The sequence below is a fragment of the Corythoichthys intestinalis genome, chromosome 6 (genome assembly GCF_030265065.1).
Source record: "Corythoichthys intestinalis isolate RoL2023-P3 chromosome 6, ASM3026506v1, whole genome shotgun sequence".
Taxonomy (NCBI): domain Eukaryota; kingdom Metazoa; phylum Chordata; class Actinopteri; order Syngnathiformes; family Syngnathidae; genus Corythoichthys; species Corythoichthys intestinalis.
Genome location: NC_080400.1, coordinates 568,083 through 587,861, shown reverse-complemented (window position 1 = coordinate 587,861; position 19,779 = coordinate 568,083). Strand labels below are relative to the sequence as shown.

The 19,779-nt window shown below is 44.0% G+C and overlaps 1 protein-coding gene across 1 annotated transcript in view; it reads left to right on the top strand.

Annotated features, from left to right (window-relative positions):
- The window catches only part of ano7 (anoctamin 7), a 41,749-nt gene that overhangs the window by 6,131 nt on the left and 15,839 nt on the right, over window positions 1-19,779 (top strand). Inside the window, exons 3-22 of the mRNA XM_057839985.1 lie at window positions 2,194-2,281; window positions 2,381-2,438; window positions 5,580-5,710; window positions 5,780-5,887; window positions 5,961-6,100; window positions 6,307-6,364; window positions 9,597-9,707; window positions 9,774-9,939; window positions 10,018-10,108; window positions 10,185-10,281; window positions 10,351-10,494; window positions 12,556-12,693; window positions 12,751-12,849; window positions 12,917-13,019; window positions 13,194-13,305; window positions 13,431-13,485; window positions 13,554-13,651; window positions 18,779-18,933; window positions 19,007-19,212; window positions 19,309-19,451. Of these exons, the coding sequence (XP_057695968.1) occupies window positions 2,198-2,281; window positions 2,381-2,438; window positions 5,580-5,710; window positions 5,780-5,887; window positions 5,961-6,100; window positions 6,307-6,364; window positions 9,597-9,707; window positions 9,774-9,939; window positions 10,018-10,108; window positions 10,185-10,281; window positions 10,351-10,494; window positions 12,556-12,693; window positions 12,751-12,849; window positions 12,917-13,019; window positions 13,194-13,305; window positions 13,431-13,485; window positions 13,554-13,651; window positions 18,779-18,933; window positions 19,007-19,212; window positions 19,309-19,451 (2,297 nt within the window). The 5' untranslated portion in view covers window positions 2,194-2,197. The remainder of the gene's footprint in view (window positions 1-2,193; window positions 2,282-2,380; window positions 2,439-5,579; window positions 5,711-5,779; window positions 5,888-5,960; window positions 6,101-6,306; window positions 6,365-9,596; window positions 9,708-9,773; window positions 9,940-10,017; window positions 10,109-10,184; window positions 10,282-10,350; window positions 10,495-12,555; window positions 12,694-12,750; window positions 12,850-12,916; window positions 13,020-13,193; window positions 13,306-13,430; window positions 13,486-13,553; window positions 13,652-18,778; window positions 18,934-19,006; window positions 19,213-19,308; window positions 19,452-19,779) is intronic.

Below are 19,779 nucleotides of genomic sequence, written 5' to 3'. Positions count from 1 at the left end.
ACAAATGGAGATTACACTGTACTGTCATTTTAATCTGTTTGAGCGGGGCATGTGCGTTAACTGCGTCAAATATTTTAACATGGTTAATTTAAAAAATGAATTACCGCCCGTTAACGCGATCATTTTGACAGCCCTAATTTATAGGTTTTCAGATGGGGGAAAATGAGTAAATGGTAATTATTTTGTGCCCTTTGGCAGCAATAACTTCAACCAGACGCTTCCTCTGGCTACAGAGCAGTCCGGCACATCGATCAGGACTATTCTTGGCCCATTCTTCTCTAGAAAACTGCTGTAGTTCAGTCAGATTCCTGGGATGTCTGGCATGACTCGCTGTCTTTAGGTCATGCCACAGCATCTCAATGGGGTTCAAGTCTGGACTTTGACTTGGCCACTCCAGAACGTGTATTTTGTTCTTCTGAAACCATTCTGAAGTTGATTTACTTCTGTGTTTTGGATCATTGTCTTGTTGCCGCATCCATCCTCTTTTTAGCTTCAACTGTCTGACAGACTGCCTCTGGTTTTCCTGCAAAACTTTTGAATTTATTCATCCATTAATGATTGCAAGTTGTCCAGGCTGAGGCAACAAAACAGCCCCAAATCATGATGCTCCCTCCACCATGGTGGGGATGAGTTGTTGATGTTGGTGAGCTGTTCCATTTTTCCTCCACACATGACGTTGTGTGTTACTCCCAAACAATTCAAATTTGGTTTCATCAGTTCACAAAATATTTTGCCAAAACTTCTGTGGAGCGTCCAAGTGCCTTTTTGCGTTAACATTAAACAAGCAACAGTGTTTTTTTATAAGCAGTGGAGTCCTCCCATGAACACCATAGTTTTACATTGATGCGTGCATATAGATATTGGTCTGTGCAAGTGAGTCCTGTAAGTCTTTAGCAGAGCTATGGTTAGCTCTGGTTTAGCTCTATGGTTCTTTTTTACCTTTCTGAGTATTCTGCGCTGAACTCTCGGCGTCATCTTTGGTGGAGGCCACTCCTCGGGAGAAAAGCAACAGTGCCAAACTCTTTCTATTTGTAGACAACGTCTCTGACTCTCGACTGATGAACATCCAGACTTTTAGAGATGGTTTTGTATCCTTTCCCAGCTTTATGCAAATCAACAACCTTTGATGCACATGAACCTTTGATAAACCCACGATGCACATCAGACAATGCTTCTCATCCTGACAATTCTTCCCAGGTGTGTGTTTTATAGTGGGCAGGGCAGCTTTAAACCACTCAATCGGTGATTGGGCACACACCTGACCTTAAATGTTGGTAAAAATTGGTTTCATTTACTCTTCAAGTCTCCTTAGGCAGAGGGTTCACTTACTAATCCCCCCCCCCCGTCATTGTTTGCATGCAATCTTCATTATATGAAAATATTTTCTTTCTACCTCTGTACATCTTGGGCCATCTTTTACAGTGAACTTATCCACATCAGCACCAAGTACAGGAAAGAAGTGCACCTTCCAAAACAACTGTCATACGAAAGTGCAATAGATGCTTTTGCATCAGTGAAGACAAGGCGAGTAAGGTTATAAGTCAAGGTGAAAAAAAAAAGTTCCTTTTTAAAGTGTTCTGTGTGTCTTTATATAGGTTTGTGTGGGTGGGTGTTAATCATATTGTAATAAAAATTGTAATTTATTTAATGCATTTGTTTTTGAAGTGTTTTCATTTGTGCTTTTGAATAGTTATTACACTATTTTTCTTTTAATTTCTGCGCTTGTTCGTTGTCTTTTTTTATATAATAAATTTCAAAGAGATAACGTGGTTTTTCAGTGTGAGTTTTAAATATATGTGGTGAAAATGGGGGGGGGGGGGGCCAATAAATATGTTGCCTAGGGCACCAAATTGGTCAGGAACGGCCCTGGTTTTAGTTAAAGCAGACACTGTTTTTTCATCTGTGTGATTTTGACAAAGATCAGATCACATTTGGTGGTGATTTTATGCACAAATGTGAGAAATTCCAAATGGTTCGGATACTTTTTCATACCACTGTACGTCCGAGCTAGCAGCAGCCTTTTTATAATACAGCAATGACAAGTCAGGCGTTTCAAAAGACAGAAGAGCTTCCAGAATTTCCAGTGACTGCGTGGCTCTGTTTTGTTTGCTTAAATGCAAAAAGACAGACTTATCCAGTTATTGCGCGATTAGACTTTTTGGGGCTTGGAGTCAGTTGACCATCTCTTTGCAGGAAGATGAAGATGCGAGGGGAGCAGGAGTTGAATACCCTGATCAACGTGGAAACCAAGCCAGACATCAGCTACGGGACCCTCGCCACAGTAATTTTAGCGCCGGGCGAGCCCGACTTTTTGGAAGTCGTCCGCTCGAACTGTCCTGTCAGAATGTGCTTGACTTTGCTTTGTTTGTATGTTTCCCAGAATGCCACTGTGCCGCCGGGGGACAAAAACATCTTCGGTGACGGATCGACTCGCGTCGGTGAGCCAAATAAGATGTTAGCGTCAATATTAGCTTAGCAAACAGGCGTGACATCCTCCGTGTATGACGTAACGTCATGAAACGCCGGATCACCAGCAGGCCAAAGAAACGAGGCCCCGCGTGACATAAGCTATCGGTCCGAAACCTACGCCTGCTACGCGTCCTCAATGCGTAGCGGGTGGATGGGGTGAGGGGTGGGTGACGATACTGTCAAAACTGAAGAACCCGCGACCCAGAACCGGTCTGCCAGGTGGCCCGATCTAGCCCCGGGGGATAGAGGAGTCATGTGCCACTGTTCAAGAAACACTTCAAGAAAAGAAATGGCTGTTGCTCATGTTTTCCACTGGAGGCCGCAATGACAACCTGAATTTTGGTGCAATTGGAAGTTGTAGTTTTCGGGGGGAAAATTGTTGGTGCTAAAAAGCTAGCTTGTAGTTATAGAGGTCAACTCATAGTTGTTGAAGGAAAATTGTAAGGAGCCTCTGAAAGGGACATCGACAGAAATAAAATAAAATTTAACAATCGGGTGCGCCCAGATTGTTTCTCGTGAGCATCAAAAACTATCTGGTAAACATTAGCATTATATTGCATTTAAGCTAGCGGACTTTTGCTATGCAAGTTAGGCAATTGGCTTACTTGCATAGCAAAAGTCCGTTAGCCTAAATGCTATATATTGGTAATGTTTACAAATATTGGCGAACTTGCAGAGCAAAAGTCCGCTAGCTTAAATAATATATAATGCTAATGTTTACAAAACTTGGCTAACTTGAATAGCAAATGTCAGCTCGCTTAAATAATATATAGGGTGACCATATTTTGATTTCCAAAAAAGAGGACACTTTGCCCGGCCTCGAGATACTTGAATTTTACTCGAAGTTCACTCAAAGATGCCTATATCACTTTACAGAAAAATTCAGTTTTATTAAAAAAAAAAAAAAAAAGTATATATTATATACAATATGGAAATACGTTTTTTTGCTCAACAGGCTTTATTTTTACTAAAACATACAAAATAATAATAATAAAAAAAAATAAAATAAAAAAAAAACGCAAACAAAAAAATTAAATAATGACAAAAAAAATATCATGCAGACCGGTGGAAATATAGTACAGTCAATACAGCCACACAGTGGGCTTGTGCCACATAAATATTTTTATAAATTATTATCACGACAATTGTCGTTGAGAAATTGTTATTCCCACTCAATTTTTATTCTCATTCAATGTTCTAGATTGCACGCAAACAATAACTAAAAATAAACTGACAAACTATTCATCCGGCATGTTTCCAAACGCAGCAGTTCAAAACTACGTTTCCCATCATGCGTAGTGCAGCTTAGTTAGCTCACTGATAGCTACCCTATTAACGAGTACCGGGAGACGAAGCAAAATCAAACTTTGCTATATAAATTCACAATCATCTGTAGCACCAAACGGGATTTTACAGATCACGCTAGTACAAAACTCCGACAGAAGTCAACCGTTGTCATTATATACGTATTTATCGTAAAAAACTTAACAACTGTGCAGGCGCTCCCACTTAGAATATAATACTAACATTCAACCAAATACACGAATGCAGAACAATTATTACAAGACTAATACAACATACTGGATCTCTTTGTACCCATATATTGTATAGTATATAACAGAAGACACATGAGCGACATTAACAGAAGATAAACTTACAGAAAGGTGTACGGAGCACTATAAACGTTTCTTACAACTACTCCTTATTGTAGTCTGTAACTGCCTGTTTTCTTGCCAAACCGTCAACCCAGTAGATGGCGGTAATGCCCCATAATACAAGTGGTAAACTGTACTCCTTCTCCTGCCCCTACTAGTAGGAGCCACGACGACGCAGGCAAGCGTTGCCCCCCAGCGGCCGGAGGGATTCTATTCAAACTGGTCCCGTGGAAGATCATAAAACCGGACATTTTCATGAATTTATAAAACCCGGCCGGATGAAGAGGACACGACGTGAAAGGTGGACATGTCCGGGCAAAAGAGGACGTTTGGTCACCCTAATAATATATAATGCTAATGCTTAGCAGATAGCTTCTGGTGCGCACTAGAAACAATCTGGTGCACACCTAAATTTATTTTATTTCTGTCGATATCCCTTTAGGGGCTCCGTACGATTTCTCTTCAACAACTACGAGTTGACCTGTACAACTACAAGCTAGTTTTTGAGCAACAACACTTTTTTAAAAAAATTACAACTACAACTTATGACTATTGCAACAGCAATTTAGGTGCACTCCAGATTGTTTCTCGTCCGCACCACATTCTTTCTAGTGCGCACCAGAAACTATCTGGTGGACATTAGCATTATATAGCATTTAAGTTAGCGGACTTTTGCTATGCAAGTAAGACAATGGTTTCATTGTTTCAATTGGCTAACTTGCACAGCAAAAGTTCAATAGCTTAAATGCTATACTATGGTAATGTTAACAAATTTTGGCTAACTTGCAAAGCAAAGGTCCGCTAGCTTAAATGCTATATGATGAGAATGTTTACAACAATTGACTAACTTGCATAGCAAAAGTCTGCAAGCTTAAATGCTAATGCTTACCAGATAGCTTCTGGTGTGCACCAGATTGCTTAAATTTATTTTATTTCTGTCGATGTCTCTTTAGGGACTCAGTAGAAATCCATAAAAAAATGCTTGGAGTTTTGAAAAAGAATATAATTATCATGTATAATGATATTCAATGAATTTATAAACTAACTAGGGCTTTGCTGTGTGGCGATACAGATCTTAGCCCCGCCCAGGTTGGATTGGAGACATTTCAGGGACAATATCAGGTCACCTACTATTGATTTGGGGACATTTTGGGACACGTACTGTCATATCAGGTCATTTGGGGACGTGTCCTGGTCATATCCGGTCATTTGGGGGGCGTGTCCTGGTCATATCAGGTCATTTGGGGACATGTGGGGGTGTGTCCCGGTCATATCAGGTCATTTGGGGAATGAATATAATCGTGGCATAAAAGTCATTTGTAGCTATAAATATAACTCCAACTAAAGGTAGCTAGTAGTAGAGTTGAGGCGGGACAAAGAAAGTGTTACCGAGTACTGTTGCTCAAAGAAAAAGAGGGTGCTAATTGGCAGCTTTGACTTACCCTTACAAACCAGATTTCGTCCTGGCGTGGGAGGAGCCTCACAACCCCGACGTGGAGCAGAGCAAGGCCGTCAACCCCGGCCACAGCAAATGGAGAGAAACCTTCCTGAACAAACTGAAATACTCGGGACTCCTGGTAGAGCAGGTGAAGCCAAAAATTCATTCGCCGTTCGTCACCCCGTCGACCGACTCCCGTGCCTTTCTTTGTGTCCAGAGGGACGTGGTCCAGCCCAAGACCAGGATCCGATTTGTCCTCCTTAGCGCCCCCTGGAGCGTGCTTTGCTACTACGCTGAGGAAATCAGTTTGCGGGTCCCCCTGCAGGTGAGGCCCCGCTCTGGCCGGACTGACGCGTGCTTCCCGGACGTCTTCTGAGGTGTCCCGTGGGCTCCTGCAGGTGGTCGCCACTTCCTACGTGGTGAACTGGTCAGACAATGTGCTTCAATACCTGTCGCTGCCCAACCCGCTTAAGGAGGAAGTCCCCAATCCGCCACCCGATTTCTACACCTGCCAGTTCAGGACCAACAAACTGGAAAGGTTCGGAGTCCGCGCGGAACCCAGTGTAGAACATGTAGAGTTACAACGGTAGTTGGAACAGAACCCAGTGTGGGATTTTCGACAAGAGTCAGATCAGGAGCACTGCGGAAGTCACATCTAACGGGAGTCGCAAACAAAACATTCCTGACTTTTATCACACAACTTAACATTGTTATTTCTGTCAGAAACGTATTTTTGTGTTTTAGGTTTCTGGGTAGCGAGGACCAAGAAAAGTTCTTCAAGACGACCCAACGGCACCAAGTAGTGAGTTGTCGCGGTTCCTGTTGTTTTCTTTCCAGGATGTGAGAAAAACCCAGATTAGGCGGCCAAGCCACTTCAGGATGTTTTAATCAGCAGCCGGATGTGACTACACCTACTATTCAAACACACGAGCGCTAACTGGACAGGCAAAGGCATCCACTTTTTAAATTTACTCGCAAACAATCGGCGGAGACTGCACGGTCGGCCGGGGCGTGGCGCTTCTGAATGGCGGAATGTGCGTGAGTCTCGGCAAAACAGTCACGAGGGTTCGTCCTTCTCGGGGCGCTGCCTCCGGCCGGCATTGGTCATGTCTTCAAATTTCAGATTTCTCACGGTTAGGGACAGGTATCCATAACAATTTGGTCGAACGCTTAGCCTAGCTTACAATATTGTTGAAAATAATAGTCCAATGTGACTAACCTGATGAACCTAGGTTAGCAAGTTAACAGTAGGTGCAGTAGAAAGGCACAGCATTAATGATATACATGCTGTGCAATTGGGCAATTAGTTGAAAGGAGTGTTTTCCAAAAAATAATGTCTGCTGTTGACATTACAAACTCTAAACTACTTTTTTCTTTCTAGGATTTAGCAATCCTATGCTAATATTTACAGTGGTTGTATAACTAAAGTTTTTTTTTATGACTTGTGTGTCTTGGAGTCACCTTGCAGCACCTTTCCACTCTGAGATTCCTTAGCGACATTCCAAAATTCATCGGCATTTCTTGGCTTTGCTTCAGAAACTGCATTTTTTTAATGTCACCCCTCAAGTTCTCGTATAGATTAAAGTCCAGGATTGGGGTGGCCACTCCATGCGATCCATTTCGTTGATTTGGAACAGAGACCAAGCTTGTTTAGTGGTGCGAGTGGGGTCATTAGCATGTTGAAACATCAATTTTAAGGATGTGTCCTCTTCAGCATAAGGATACATGACCTCATCCAGTATTTTGACAATCCGTTATTCCTAGTATGGCCCGAAATTGTAGTAGGAGAAACATGCCCATATCGTGCTTCATTGTGTACTGTGGCCTGAATTCAGAATTCGAGGATCGACAATTTTACCCCAAAATGTTTCTCCATGGCTCTTTAGGCCAATTGATTTGTTCATCCGTCCATCATCCGGGGTCGCGGGGGCAGCAGCTTTAGCAGGGAAGCCCAGACTTCCCTCTCCCCAGCCACTTCTACCAGCTCCTCCTGTGGGATCCCAAGGCGTTCCCACGCCAGCTGAGAGACATGGTGTCTCCAGCGTGTCCTGGATCCTCCTCGGGGCCTCCCGCTGGTGGGACATGCCCGGAACACCTCTCCAGGGAGGCGTCCAGGCGGCATCTGAACCAGATGCCCGAGCCGCCTCAACTGGCTCCTCTCAACACGGAGTCCCTCCTGGATGGCCAAGCTTCTCATCCTATCTCTAAGGGAGAGCCCAGACACCCTGCGGAGGAAATTCATCTCGGCCGCTTGTATCTGGGAGCCTGTTCTTTTGGTCACGACCCACACCTCATGACCATAGATGAGGGTAGGAACGTAGATCGACTGGTAAATCGAGAGCTTCTCCTTTCGGCTCAGCTCCTTCTTCACCATTACGGACCGGTGCAGAGTCCGCATCACTGCAGACGCTGCACCGATCTCCCTATCTATCTCCAGCTCCCTCCTAACCTCACTCGTGAACAAGACCCCCACTTGGAGTAATATCTCATACCCAACCCTGAGGGGGCACGCCACCCTTTTCGGGCTGAGGACCACAGTCTCGGATTTGCAGGCGCTGGTCTTCCTCCCAACCGCTTCACACTTGGCTGCGAACCGCTCCAGTGAGAGTTGGAGATCACGGCTTGATGAAGCCAACAGAACCCCATCATTTTCAAAAAGCAGAGATGCAATGCTGAGGCCACCAAACCGGACACCCTCATCGCTTCGGCTGTGCCTAGAAATTCTGTCCATAAAAATTATTAACAGAAACGGTGACAAAGGGCAGCCTCACTGGGAACGAATTCGACTTGCTGCCGGCAATGCGGACCAAACTCTGACACCGGTCATACAGAGACCGAACAACCCTTACCAAGAGGCTCGATACCCCGTACTCCTGTAGGACCCCCACATGACTCCCTGAAGGACACGGTGGAACGCTTCCTCCAATTCCACGCCCTAGAGAATCCTGCCGAGGGTGTAGAGCTGGTCCACTGTTCCACGGCTGGGACGAAAACCACACTGCTCCTGATGAATCCGAGATTGGACTTCCCGACGGACCTTCCTCTCCAGCACCCCTGAATAGACTTTACCGGGGAGGCTGATGAGTATAATCCCTCTATAATTGTAACAACCCTTCAAGGCCCCCTTCTTAAAAAGGGGGACCACCACCTGGGTTTGCTAATCCAGAAGCACTGTCCCCGATGTCCACGTGATGTTGTAGAGGCGTGTCATGAATAATATTAATGGACTAAGGTTTCCCTTGCCCAGACGCGGGGTACCGGGGCCCCCCTCTGGAGCCAGGCCTGGGGGTGGGGCTCGAAGGCAAGCGTCTGGTGGCCGGGCCTGTTCTCATGGGGCCCGGCCGGGCACAGCCCAAAAAAGCAACGTGTGTCCGCCTTCCCATGGGCTCACCACCTGTGGGAAGGGCCTAAGGGGTCTTGTGCGTAGTGATTTGGGTGGCAGCCAAAAGCAGGGTCCTCGGCGGTCCGACCCCCGGCGACAGAAGTAAACTCTTGGCACATTGATGTGTTCTTTGGCAAATTGTAGCCTCTTCTGCACATGCCTTTTTTAAAAAGCTTTGCAGTGGATTCTTGTAAATAGATTAGCTTCGCACAGACACAGACCTTCTCACTGTCACAGTACTTACAGGTACAGTAAATGAATTGTGGAATGTGGTTAAAGAATCTTGGAGTGGAATAACAGCTGAAAGGTTCCACAAGTTGGCTGATTCCATGCCACACAGATGTGAAGAAGTTATTAAACAAACTGTGGTCATCCAATTAAATAATAGTTTAGTGATTCAAATGATTGCTAAACCCTAGAAACAACAAAGTAGTTTTGAGTTTCTAAATTTAACGGCAGACGCGCCTCTTTCAACCATTTGCACTGCCTTAAGAGTGTGTTAATATTATGAATGCTGAGTCTTGTTGCACCAAGTGCTAACTTGTTTTGCATGTAGCAATAGAAAAAAAAATAGGACTGAAAAGCTGGATTCATGAGGTTAGCCACATTGGACCACATTGGTAGCCGTTGTTCCTCTCTGCGCGTCCGGCAGCTCTACGAGATCTTGGCTCGGACTCCTTACGGCTCGGTGTCCAAAGGCGAGGTGGGAATCGACCGTCTGCTGAACGAGCAGGTCTTCACATCGGCGTACCCGCTCCACGAGGTTGGTTTCCGCCCGAAGAAGCCGGACAACCCCGCCCGTCCCCCTAAAAAGTCATCTTTCCCCCAGGGTGGATTCAAGCTGCCCAAAACTCCACAACCGGTTGAATCCCTGGGTCTCAGGCAGATCCTGTACGGCTACTGGGCTCAGTGGTCCTGTTGGGCTCGGTACCAACCTCTCGACCACATCAGGGAATACTTCGGAGAGAAGATAGCGCTTTACTTTGCCTGGCTGGGTAATTTTTGAAATCTGTGCACGGGAAACGTCCCGACGCGGTCAATGACAGTTCCGTTCCCTCGGTAACGGTCCGCAGGCTTCTACACGGGCTGGTTGGTGCCGGCCTCTCTCGTCGGGACTTTGGTCTTCCTGACCGGTTTTTGGCTGATGATCACAGATGTCCCGGCGTGCGTAGTCACACCGACTTTGACCGGATCGTCGCCGCGACATAATCCGCTCACTCTGGCGTGTGTGCCTTCGTAGGAAGGAGTTGTGTAACAGCGGCGGCACCTTCGTCATGTGTCCGATCTGCAACGTCTGCTCCTACTGGAACTACTCCAGCATCTGTGTCACCTTCAAGGTCCCGTCTGTCTGTGTGATCAGGTTGTTGTTTTTCAATCTGACGGCCTGTCCGTCTACTTGCCAGTAGGCCGGAATTCTTTTCGACAACGGAGGGACAGTCTTCCTCAGTATGTTCATGTCCCTGTGGTCTGTGACCTTTCTGGAATACTGGAAGAGAACATGTTCATCTCTGTCCCATCGCTGGGACTGCACCGATTTTCAGGAAATAGAGGTATCCGTGTTTCCGTCAGTGTTGTTTTTAGCAGCCCTTTTAATTTTCGTCTTCGTCTTTTGTACCAAAATACTTATTTGTCTTAGTCCTATTTTAGTCATGTCAAAACATTTTGGTTTTCGTCCAATTTTAGTCGACGACATGAAAAGTCACCCAGCAGGGCCGAGAACTAAAAGTGATATTTGCCACGTGGCAAAATGGGTTTTGCCATGTGGCAGTTTTTTTGCCACGTGGCAAAATTGATTTTTCAATGTGACATTTTTTTGCCATGTGGCATAATGGATTTTGCCATGTGGCATTTTTTTGCCATGTGACAAAATTGATTTTGCCATGTGGCAAAATTGATTTTGCCATGTGGCATTTTTTTGCCATGTGGCAAAATTACTTTTGCCATTTGGCATTTTTTTCCATGTGGCATTTTTTTGCTATGTGTCAAAATGGATTTTGCCATGTGGCATTTTTTTGCCATGTGGCAAAATTGATTTTTCCATTTGGCATTTTTTTGCCATGTGGCATAATGGATTTTGCCATGTGGCATGTTTTTGCCATGTGGTATTGTTTTGCCATGTGGCTTTTTTTTTGCCATGTGGCAAAATTGATTTTGCCATTTGGCATTTTTTGCCATGTGGCATTTTTTTGCCATGTGGCAAAGTTGGTTTTTCCATGTGGCATTTTTTTGCCATGTGGCATAATGGATTTTGCCATGTGGCTTTTTTTTGCCATGTAGCAAAATTGATTTTGCCATGTGGCATTTTTTGCCATGTGTTATTGTTTTGCCATGTGGCAAAATGGATTTTGCCATGTGGAATTTTTTTGCCATGTGGAAACATTTATTTTGCCATTTGGCATTTTTTTTCCATGTGGCATTTTTTTGCCATGTGGCAAAATTGGTTTTTCCATGTGGCATTTTTTTGCCATGTGGCATAATGGATTTTGCCATGTGGCTTTTTTTGCCATGTGGCAAAATTGATTTTGCCATGTGGCATTTTTTTGCCATGTAGTATTGTTTTGCCATGTGGCATTTTTTTTTGCCATGTGGCATAATTGATTTTGACATGTGGCATTTTTTTGCCATGTGGCAAAATTGATTTTGGCATTTTTTCCATGTGGCATTTTTTTGCTATGTGGCAAAATGGATTTTGCAATGTGGAATTTTTTTGCCATGTGGCAAAATTCTTTTTTCCATGTGGCGTTTTTTTGCCATGTGGCATAATGGATTTTGCCATGTGGCTTTTTTTTGCCATGTGGCATTTTTTTGCCATGTGGCAAAATTGATTTTGCCATGTGGGATTATTTTTTTGCCATGTGGCAAAATAGATTTTGACATGTTACATTTTTGTTTGTCATGTGGCATTTTTTATGGGGTGGGGGCATGTGGCATTTTTTTGCCATGTGGCATTTTATTTTTGGCCATGTGGCAAAATTGATTTTACCATGTGGCATTTTTTTTTTTTGCCATGTGGTATTGTTTTGCCATGTGGCATTTTTTTGCCATGTGGCCAAATGGATTTTACCATGTGGCATTTTCATTGGTATGTGACAAAATGGATTTTGGTCTGTGGCATTTTTTTTTCTTGGTATATGGCAAAATGGATGCGCTGTAATGTAAAGTGTATGGTCAAAAATCACAACCACATGCGCATAGCCATCAATGGCATAGCCTGACTTGCGTGCCAGTTAAATGTAAATGCGTTGTAATGGTAAGTGTTTGGTCAAAAATCACAGCCACACGTTTTTCTGTCATTTAATATGAATGGAAAATTCATATAAAATGAGCATGGCCTTCAGTGGCATGGATGTGCATTGCCTGTAAAAATGCCATATACCCCCCAAAAAATGCCACATACCCCCAAAAAATATGCCACAAACCAAAAGCCATTTTCCTACATAGCAGTAAAAATGCCACATTGCAAAATCAATCTTGCCACATGGCAAAAAAAAGTCCACATGGCAAAATCCATGTTTCCACATGGCAAAAAAAATGCCACATGGCAAAATCCATTTTTCCACATGGCAAATACCACTTTTGGTTCTCACTGTCTCTCCAATTTTCTTTGACAGGAGAGACCGCGACCCGAATTCACGGCCATGGCGCCCATGACTGTGAGGAACCCTCTGACGGGAGCGGAGGAACCGTACTTCCCCAAGAAGACGCGATTCAACCGAGTGCTGACCGGATGCATGATCATCGTCACCATGGTGAGGCTCGCCCAACCTTCGCCAAAGTTGAGCCCAAGTGAACTTTGCCGCTTCCAGGTGGTGGTGGTTTTGATGTTCCTCATCGCCATCATCCTGTATCGCTCCATCCTGAGCATCGTCATCTCCAAGTCCAACATGAGCTTCTTCATTTTCTCCGTGAGACCCCGGGTGTCGCTTCTTCGCTCGTCGACTCGTCCGTTGACCTGCTGCGCTCTGCTTTCAGGCCGCCCGGATCGCCAGTCTGACGGGATCCGTCCTGAACCTGGTGGTCATCCTGATCCTGTCCCGTGTTTACATCTCCCTCGCCCACATCCTCACCAGATGGGGTCAGTTGCGGGACGCGACGACCAGACGCGAAACGTACCGTCCCAAAAGCGAACGTCCGCTCCTCTGACCAAATGCCACTCGATCCCATTCCATTTGAGGATTGACACCACGGCGTGACTTTGAGCGGAACGTTGGGGGTGTTGTGATTTGATGCTCACACGTGTGTTTTTCAGAGATGCATCGCACTCAGACCAAATACGAAGACATGTTCATCCTGAAGGTCTTCGTCTTCCAGTTTGTCAACTTCTACTCGTCTCCGGTCTACATCGCCTTCTTCAAAGGCAGGTGAGCGACAAACCATCTTGGGCTTTTAGCGCTCCGTTTTGTAGCGACCTCGTCCGTCGAATCCGGAGGTGAATAGATTCGCTACGTGCGGAAAAGCCACTTGAACCGCGCCTCGGCCTTTCCAGATTCGTCGGCTACCCGGGCAAGTACGTCACGCTGTTCGGAGTACGCAACGAAGACGTGAGCGCCGTCGCCGGATGTTTTGTAGTCGTGGAAGCCAAAGTTAAGCTGGCGCTTTGTGACCGCAGTGCGGCGCGGGGGGCTGCCTTATTGAGTTGGCGCAGGAGCTGCTGGTCATCATGGTGGGGAAGCAGCTCATCAACAACATCCAGGAGTTTGTTTGCCCGTAAGTTTGCGTGGCTTTCCTACCGCACTCTTCAACCCTTCCTCAATAGAAAACTTCATTATTTGGCCCTCTTCGACACTGCTGCCTTAGGCCATAATCTGTGTTTTTATGCATTCGTTTAGCTTTTTTCTTAACATTGTATTCATTTATTTATATACATTATAAACAGTGTATCACAAAAGTGAGTACACCCCTCGCATCTCTGCAGATATTTAAGCATATCTTTTCATGGGACAACACTGACAAAATGACACTTTGACACAATGAAAAGTAGTCTGTGTGCAGCTTATATAATACAGTTCATTTATTTTCACCTTAAAGTTACTCAAAATATAGCCATTAATATCTAAACCCCTGGCAACAAAAGTGAGTACACCGCATGGGAACTATGTACATCCCTAAATGTCCAAGTTGAGTACTGCTTGTCATTTTCCCTCCAAAATGTCATGTGACTCGTTACAGGAGTGCTGTCAGTATTGCTGCAGAAGAGGTGGTGGTGGGGGGGGTGGTCTGCCTGTTAGAGCTCAGACCATACGCTGCACTCTACGTCAAATTGGTGTGCCCGCCCGTCATCAGACCATAGGACATGGTTCCAGTAATCCATGTGCTTTGTTGACATTTCTTTAGCAAACTGTTTGCGAGCTTTCTTGTTTACCGTCTTCAGAAGAGGTTTCCTCGTGAGGTGACAGCCCTGCACACCAATTTGATGTAGAGTGCGGCGTATGGTCTGAGCACTGACAGGCTGACCCCCCACCTCTTCAATCTCTGCAGCAATAGTGACAGCACTCCAGTAACGTGTCACATGACATTTTGGAGGGAAAATGACAAGCAGTACTCAATTAGGACATTTAGGGATGTACGTCTTTTCAAAGGGGTGTACTCAATTTTGTTGCCAGGGGTTTAGATATTAATGGCTATATTTTGAGGGGAAAATAAATGAACTCTATTACATAAGCTGCACACAGACTACTTTTCATTGTGTCAAAGTGTCATTTTGTCAGTGTTATCCCATGAATAGATATGCTTAAATATCTGCAGAATTGTGAGGGGTGTACTCACTTTTGTGATACACTGTATACATTGGTACCTCTGCTTACGAATATCTCTACATACAGAATTTTCAGGTTAAGACACACCTCAATGTGCAATTATTGCCTCTTGTTATGAAAGAAATCGCAGGATACGAAAGGCAAAAATACAGTATGGCTGTTACTCGCAGCTCCCAGAATTTACTGAACGTAACATATAGTACTTATAGCTGCTCTGCCATTGGATATTGCCTAGCATTCCTGGAATCCAATTGGCTAAGACAACCTCTACTGTATGTGTATGTGCATATCGGAGCGTCCTCTAAGCTAGCGCTAGTCAATGAGGCCAACTTAGTATGCCAATAAAAAAAAAAAAGATACCGATCTACGAACAGATCTAACATAGTCAAATCAATTCAAAATGCAGGTCATTGTTCCAAAACAACCGTGCGGCCAAAACAATGTCACACCAAACTGCCGTAATTCATTTATATCGGCGGGACTATATTTTTCTATGCGTAATGCAGCCACAATAGAGATGAGTGCTTCGGCTACACGTGCTAACGCTGCATTCGAAGTCGGACTTATCCCGATCGGAGGGTATCAGTTGTGACCTCAAAGCGTTTCAAGCAAATGTAAACATCAAAAATGGTTGATCGTGAGTAAGTAAGTACGTTTTTTTTTTTATTGTAATTTTGGCCATCGAAAGACACTTTGACCACCAGCAAACCTGCCTTCTCGTAAGCCACCAACTAGTGGAGGTGTTCCAATTATATTTTTCCAAAACGGAGGTTGGAAATTCTGACTTTCCACCTTCCGCCAATGCAGCATCAGTCTGCTGAGTTAACTCACTGCTGGCAGCATGGCAAAATGTGCATTTAGAGGCTGTGGAAACAGACAGAAGAAATGGGCAAAGCAAAGTTTCCACAAATTCCCTATTAGGAATCAGAACAATATCAACTGGTTACTTGCAGCTGGTTACGAAATAAAAACTTTTTTTTTTTTTAAAACCGATATGATATCTCTCCACTCTGCTGCACTGCAGAACTGCTGGATTACAAATGTTATAATAATAATAATAATAATAATACATTTTATTTATAACGCACCTTACATTTGAAAACAAATCTCAAAAGTGCACATCGCCAGAAAAAAATTAAATAAATAAAAAGACTAAGAATAAAAGAGTAAAAGCAAAACAAGCAGAAGCACAGATAAAATCAGATACCAATCAGATAAAAATAAGATAGTCAAATAAAATGTTGCGGTTCATACTGTAATTATTGACATGCAATGGTAAGTTTGAATAACTTTATCCTGAAAACATAGCCAACACTATTGATTGCATGGGTCATCGATGATTTTAAGGTGTGCATATGTTGTTTTTTAACGGCACGCTAAGTCACTAAGTTGCTTAGCCGCTCCAGAGCCCGGAAACAAACACGGAACTAACAAACTACACGAAATTTGTTGAAATCAACTCCACCGACTCATTAAACCCTAGCTAACTCGAAGATTAAGCCTGATGTCAAAAATTCTGAAAAACCCCTTTAAGCATAAATACCACGGTATAAAATAACAAAAAATAAAGAACTGAAATATTTTAAATCAAATTTAAATAAATGGAACTTATAGACTTAACCCATAGCCAAAGCTCAAGTTGCGCAACATACTGTAAGAACAAGAACCAAAGAAGAAAAAAAAGAAAGAAAACAATATATGGACAGTACTTATATAGTGAATTTATCTACATGGTTACCATGTCCAAAGCGCTTTACATTAGCACTCATTTACCCATTCTCGCACACATTCACACACCAATGGGGCTGCTGCCATGCAAGGCGCTGTCAGCCCATTGGAGGCAAATTAGGGTTCAGTGCCTTGTCCAAGGGCACTTCGACAGTGGGCAGTCATAGCTGGGAATCAAACCGCTGAACCTTCGGTCCAAGGACAACGCCAACTAGCAACTGCGCCACGGCCGCCCAGTTACTATATGATCAAATTGATTTTTGCGTAAAACACATACCACTACTACTATTAATATTTATTAGTTGAATATTAATGGAGAGCAAGAGTAAGAGATAGAGCGCGTGTGTATGACTTGTATCCTTATTTACACATTGTACACACGCACCCTCTCTCAACACAGAAAGTTGCCAGAGAGAAGAAACACCTCAGGCTGTATTATGAAAATGTTATTTTGAACAGATGTTTACAATGGTGGAAGACTTTACAAAAGTAGGCTAATGGTAGAAATGAAACTAGTTAGCCGTCTTGGCATGCTAACTAGCCTCGTTCACAAGCTTACGTTGTAGTATTTGTTGTACCATCGCTAGACACACTAAACACGCTGGAGTGAAATCTCGTAGCTGTCGGGAAACGTTCATGACAGCGTTTAGTTACCTTGAATTTTGTGTAAAGTGACAGATGACGGTCACGTAAATGTGAAATCATGTTGGAGGGCCTGCTGTCCTTCCTCCTCTAAGCCAGGTACGTCTGTTTCTTTTCAGTAGCCGAAGTGCTCCCATACTAGCAACTTTGAAATCAGTAACTTGAAACGGATGATGGCGTTTACATGGAAAACGCGTCTTTACGTACAGACTTTTCAGGTTACGAAACTACCTGAACAAATTTATCTCGTAAGTAGAGTTACCACTGTATATATTTTATTTGCATTGTAAAAATGGCAAAGGGCGTTTTTTGAATGACCAAAGATAGTCATGTGTCATTTAAATGGTTATAGATCTTAAGTGTCCCAAAAAGTTTTTTTTTTTTTTTTTTTTTTTTTTAATGAGCCAAAATAGTCACTTGTGCTATGACGGGTTTTAAAGTTGTCCACTGCCGTGAGCGCTGTCCCTCGAAGGATTAAACTGCAACTGTCATTACCGATGAATTGGCTCTTGTCCCGTCTGTCCTTTTGGCTATTCTGGCTCATTTTGGAGAGACAGCAAGAACCAAAAGTGGTATTTGCCATGTGGCCAAATGGATTTTGCCATGTGGCATTTTTTCTTTGTCATGTGGCATTTTTTTTTTACATGTGACAAAATGGATTTTGCTATGCGGCAAAATGGATTTTGACGTGTGGCATTTTTTGGGGTATGTGGCAAAATGGATTTTGGAAAATTTGGACATGCATAGCCGTCAATGGCATAGCCTGACTTGGGTGTCAGTTGGATGTCAATGTGCTGTAATGCTAAGTGTACAGTATGTTAAAAAAAAATCACTGCCACACGTTTTTCTGCCATTTAATATGAATGGAAAAGTTGGACGTGCAATGGCATAGCTTGACTTGGTTGCCAGTTGAATGTCAATGCGTTCTATTGTAAAGTGTATGGTCAAAAATAACAGCCATACATCATTTTATGCCATTTAAAATGATTGAAAAATTTGGACATGCATGTAAATGGCATGGACGCGCACGGCCTTCAAAACTGCCATATACCCCCCAAAATGCCACATACCCCCCTCCAAGAAAATGCGACAAACCAAAATCAATTCTGCCACCTAACAAAAAAATGCCACATGGCGAAAAAATGCCACATGTTAAAATCCATTTTGCCACACAGCAAAAAAAAAAAAAAAAACCACATGGCAAAATCAGTTTTGCCACATGGCAATAAAAATGCCACATGGCAAAATCCATTTTGCCACATAGCAAAAAAATGCTACATGTTAATATCCATTTTGCCACACAGCAAAAAATGCCACATGGCAAAATCCACTTTGCCACATGGCAAAAAAATGCCACATGGCAAAAAAAAGCCACTTGGCAAAATCAGTTTCACCACATGTCAAAAAAAAAAAAAGTTACATGGCAAAATCCATTTTGCCACACAACAAAAAAATGCCACATTGAAAAAAAAAAGCCAAATACCAAAATCAATTTCGCCACATGGCAAAAAAAATGCCACATGGCCAAAAAAGACACATGGCAAAATCAGTTTTGCCACATAACAAAATCCATAATGTAGCATGGCAAAATCCATTTTGCTATATGGCAAAAAACAATGCCACATGGCAAAATCAGTTTTGCCACATGGCAAATACCCCGAACGGCGGGCCTAGACCTCATTTGGAGAGTTTGTGGTCCGTTTGTCAGGAAGTTGAGATCGTGGTGGCAGAAGAGGAAGCGGAGCGGAAAGCCCAAAGAAGTCGAAGATCAGGATAGCGACCGGCAGCAGCTCCTTTGTCCCTGGGAGGTGGACTACCAGCTCCTGGTCTGCGAGGGGCTCTTCAGCGAATACCTGGAGATGGGTCAGCCCGCCGTCCGTCGTCATCCCCGAGCTGAGCCGACCCGAGCCGAGCTGAGAGGACTTCTTCTTATCAGTCATCCAGTTTGGTTTCATCACCATCTTCGTGGCGGCGTGTCCTCTGGCTCCGCTCTTCGCTCTCATTAACAACTGGGTGGAAATTCGCTTGGACGCGCAGAAGTTTGTCACCGAGTATCGGCGGCCGGTGGTGGAGCGGGCGCAGGACATCGGCATTTGGTTCGACATCCTGCAGTTCATCGCCTACACAGCCGTCCTGGGGAACGTATGAGCCGAGGACGCTGGCCGGCCGGCCGGCCGGCCGGCCAACCGGCCAACCTTTGAGCGTGGCGCCGCTTCACGGGGTACTTTTGCTCGGCAGGCCTTCCTCATCGCCTTCACGTCGTCCTTCCTGCCTCGCCTGTACTACCGCTACACCCGAGACGAAGACCTGAACGGCTTCATCAACTTCACTCTGGCCACCGCGCCGCGGAACCACAGTCTGGAACAAAGATCCACCTGCAGGTACGCTTTTGCTTTTGCGGCCCGTACGTCTGTGACTACTTGAAGTCGGACAAAATCATTCTGATTCAAATGATGTGCCGTTTTCACAGACATTTGGTCAGAACCAATTGTTTTGACGTGCGCAGATTGACGCGAAATAATAGTAGTAGAAGGAGAAATAACCGTGTCGATAATTTCGACTTAGAACGTTAGCGTTCCTTTCCCAATTTTCCTACCGTTCGCTCTTGAATTCAGTTTCAACTGATCTTTCTACAGTGGTATGAAAAATATCTCTCATATTTCTGCATAAAATCCCCATCAAATGTGATCTGATCTTTGTCAAAATCAC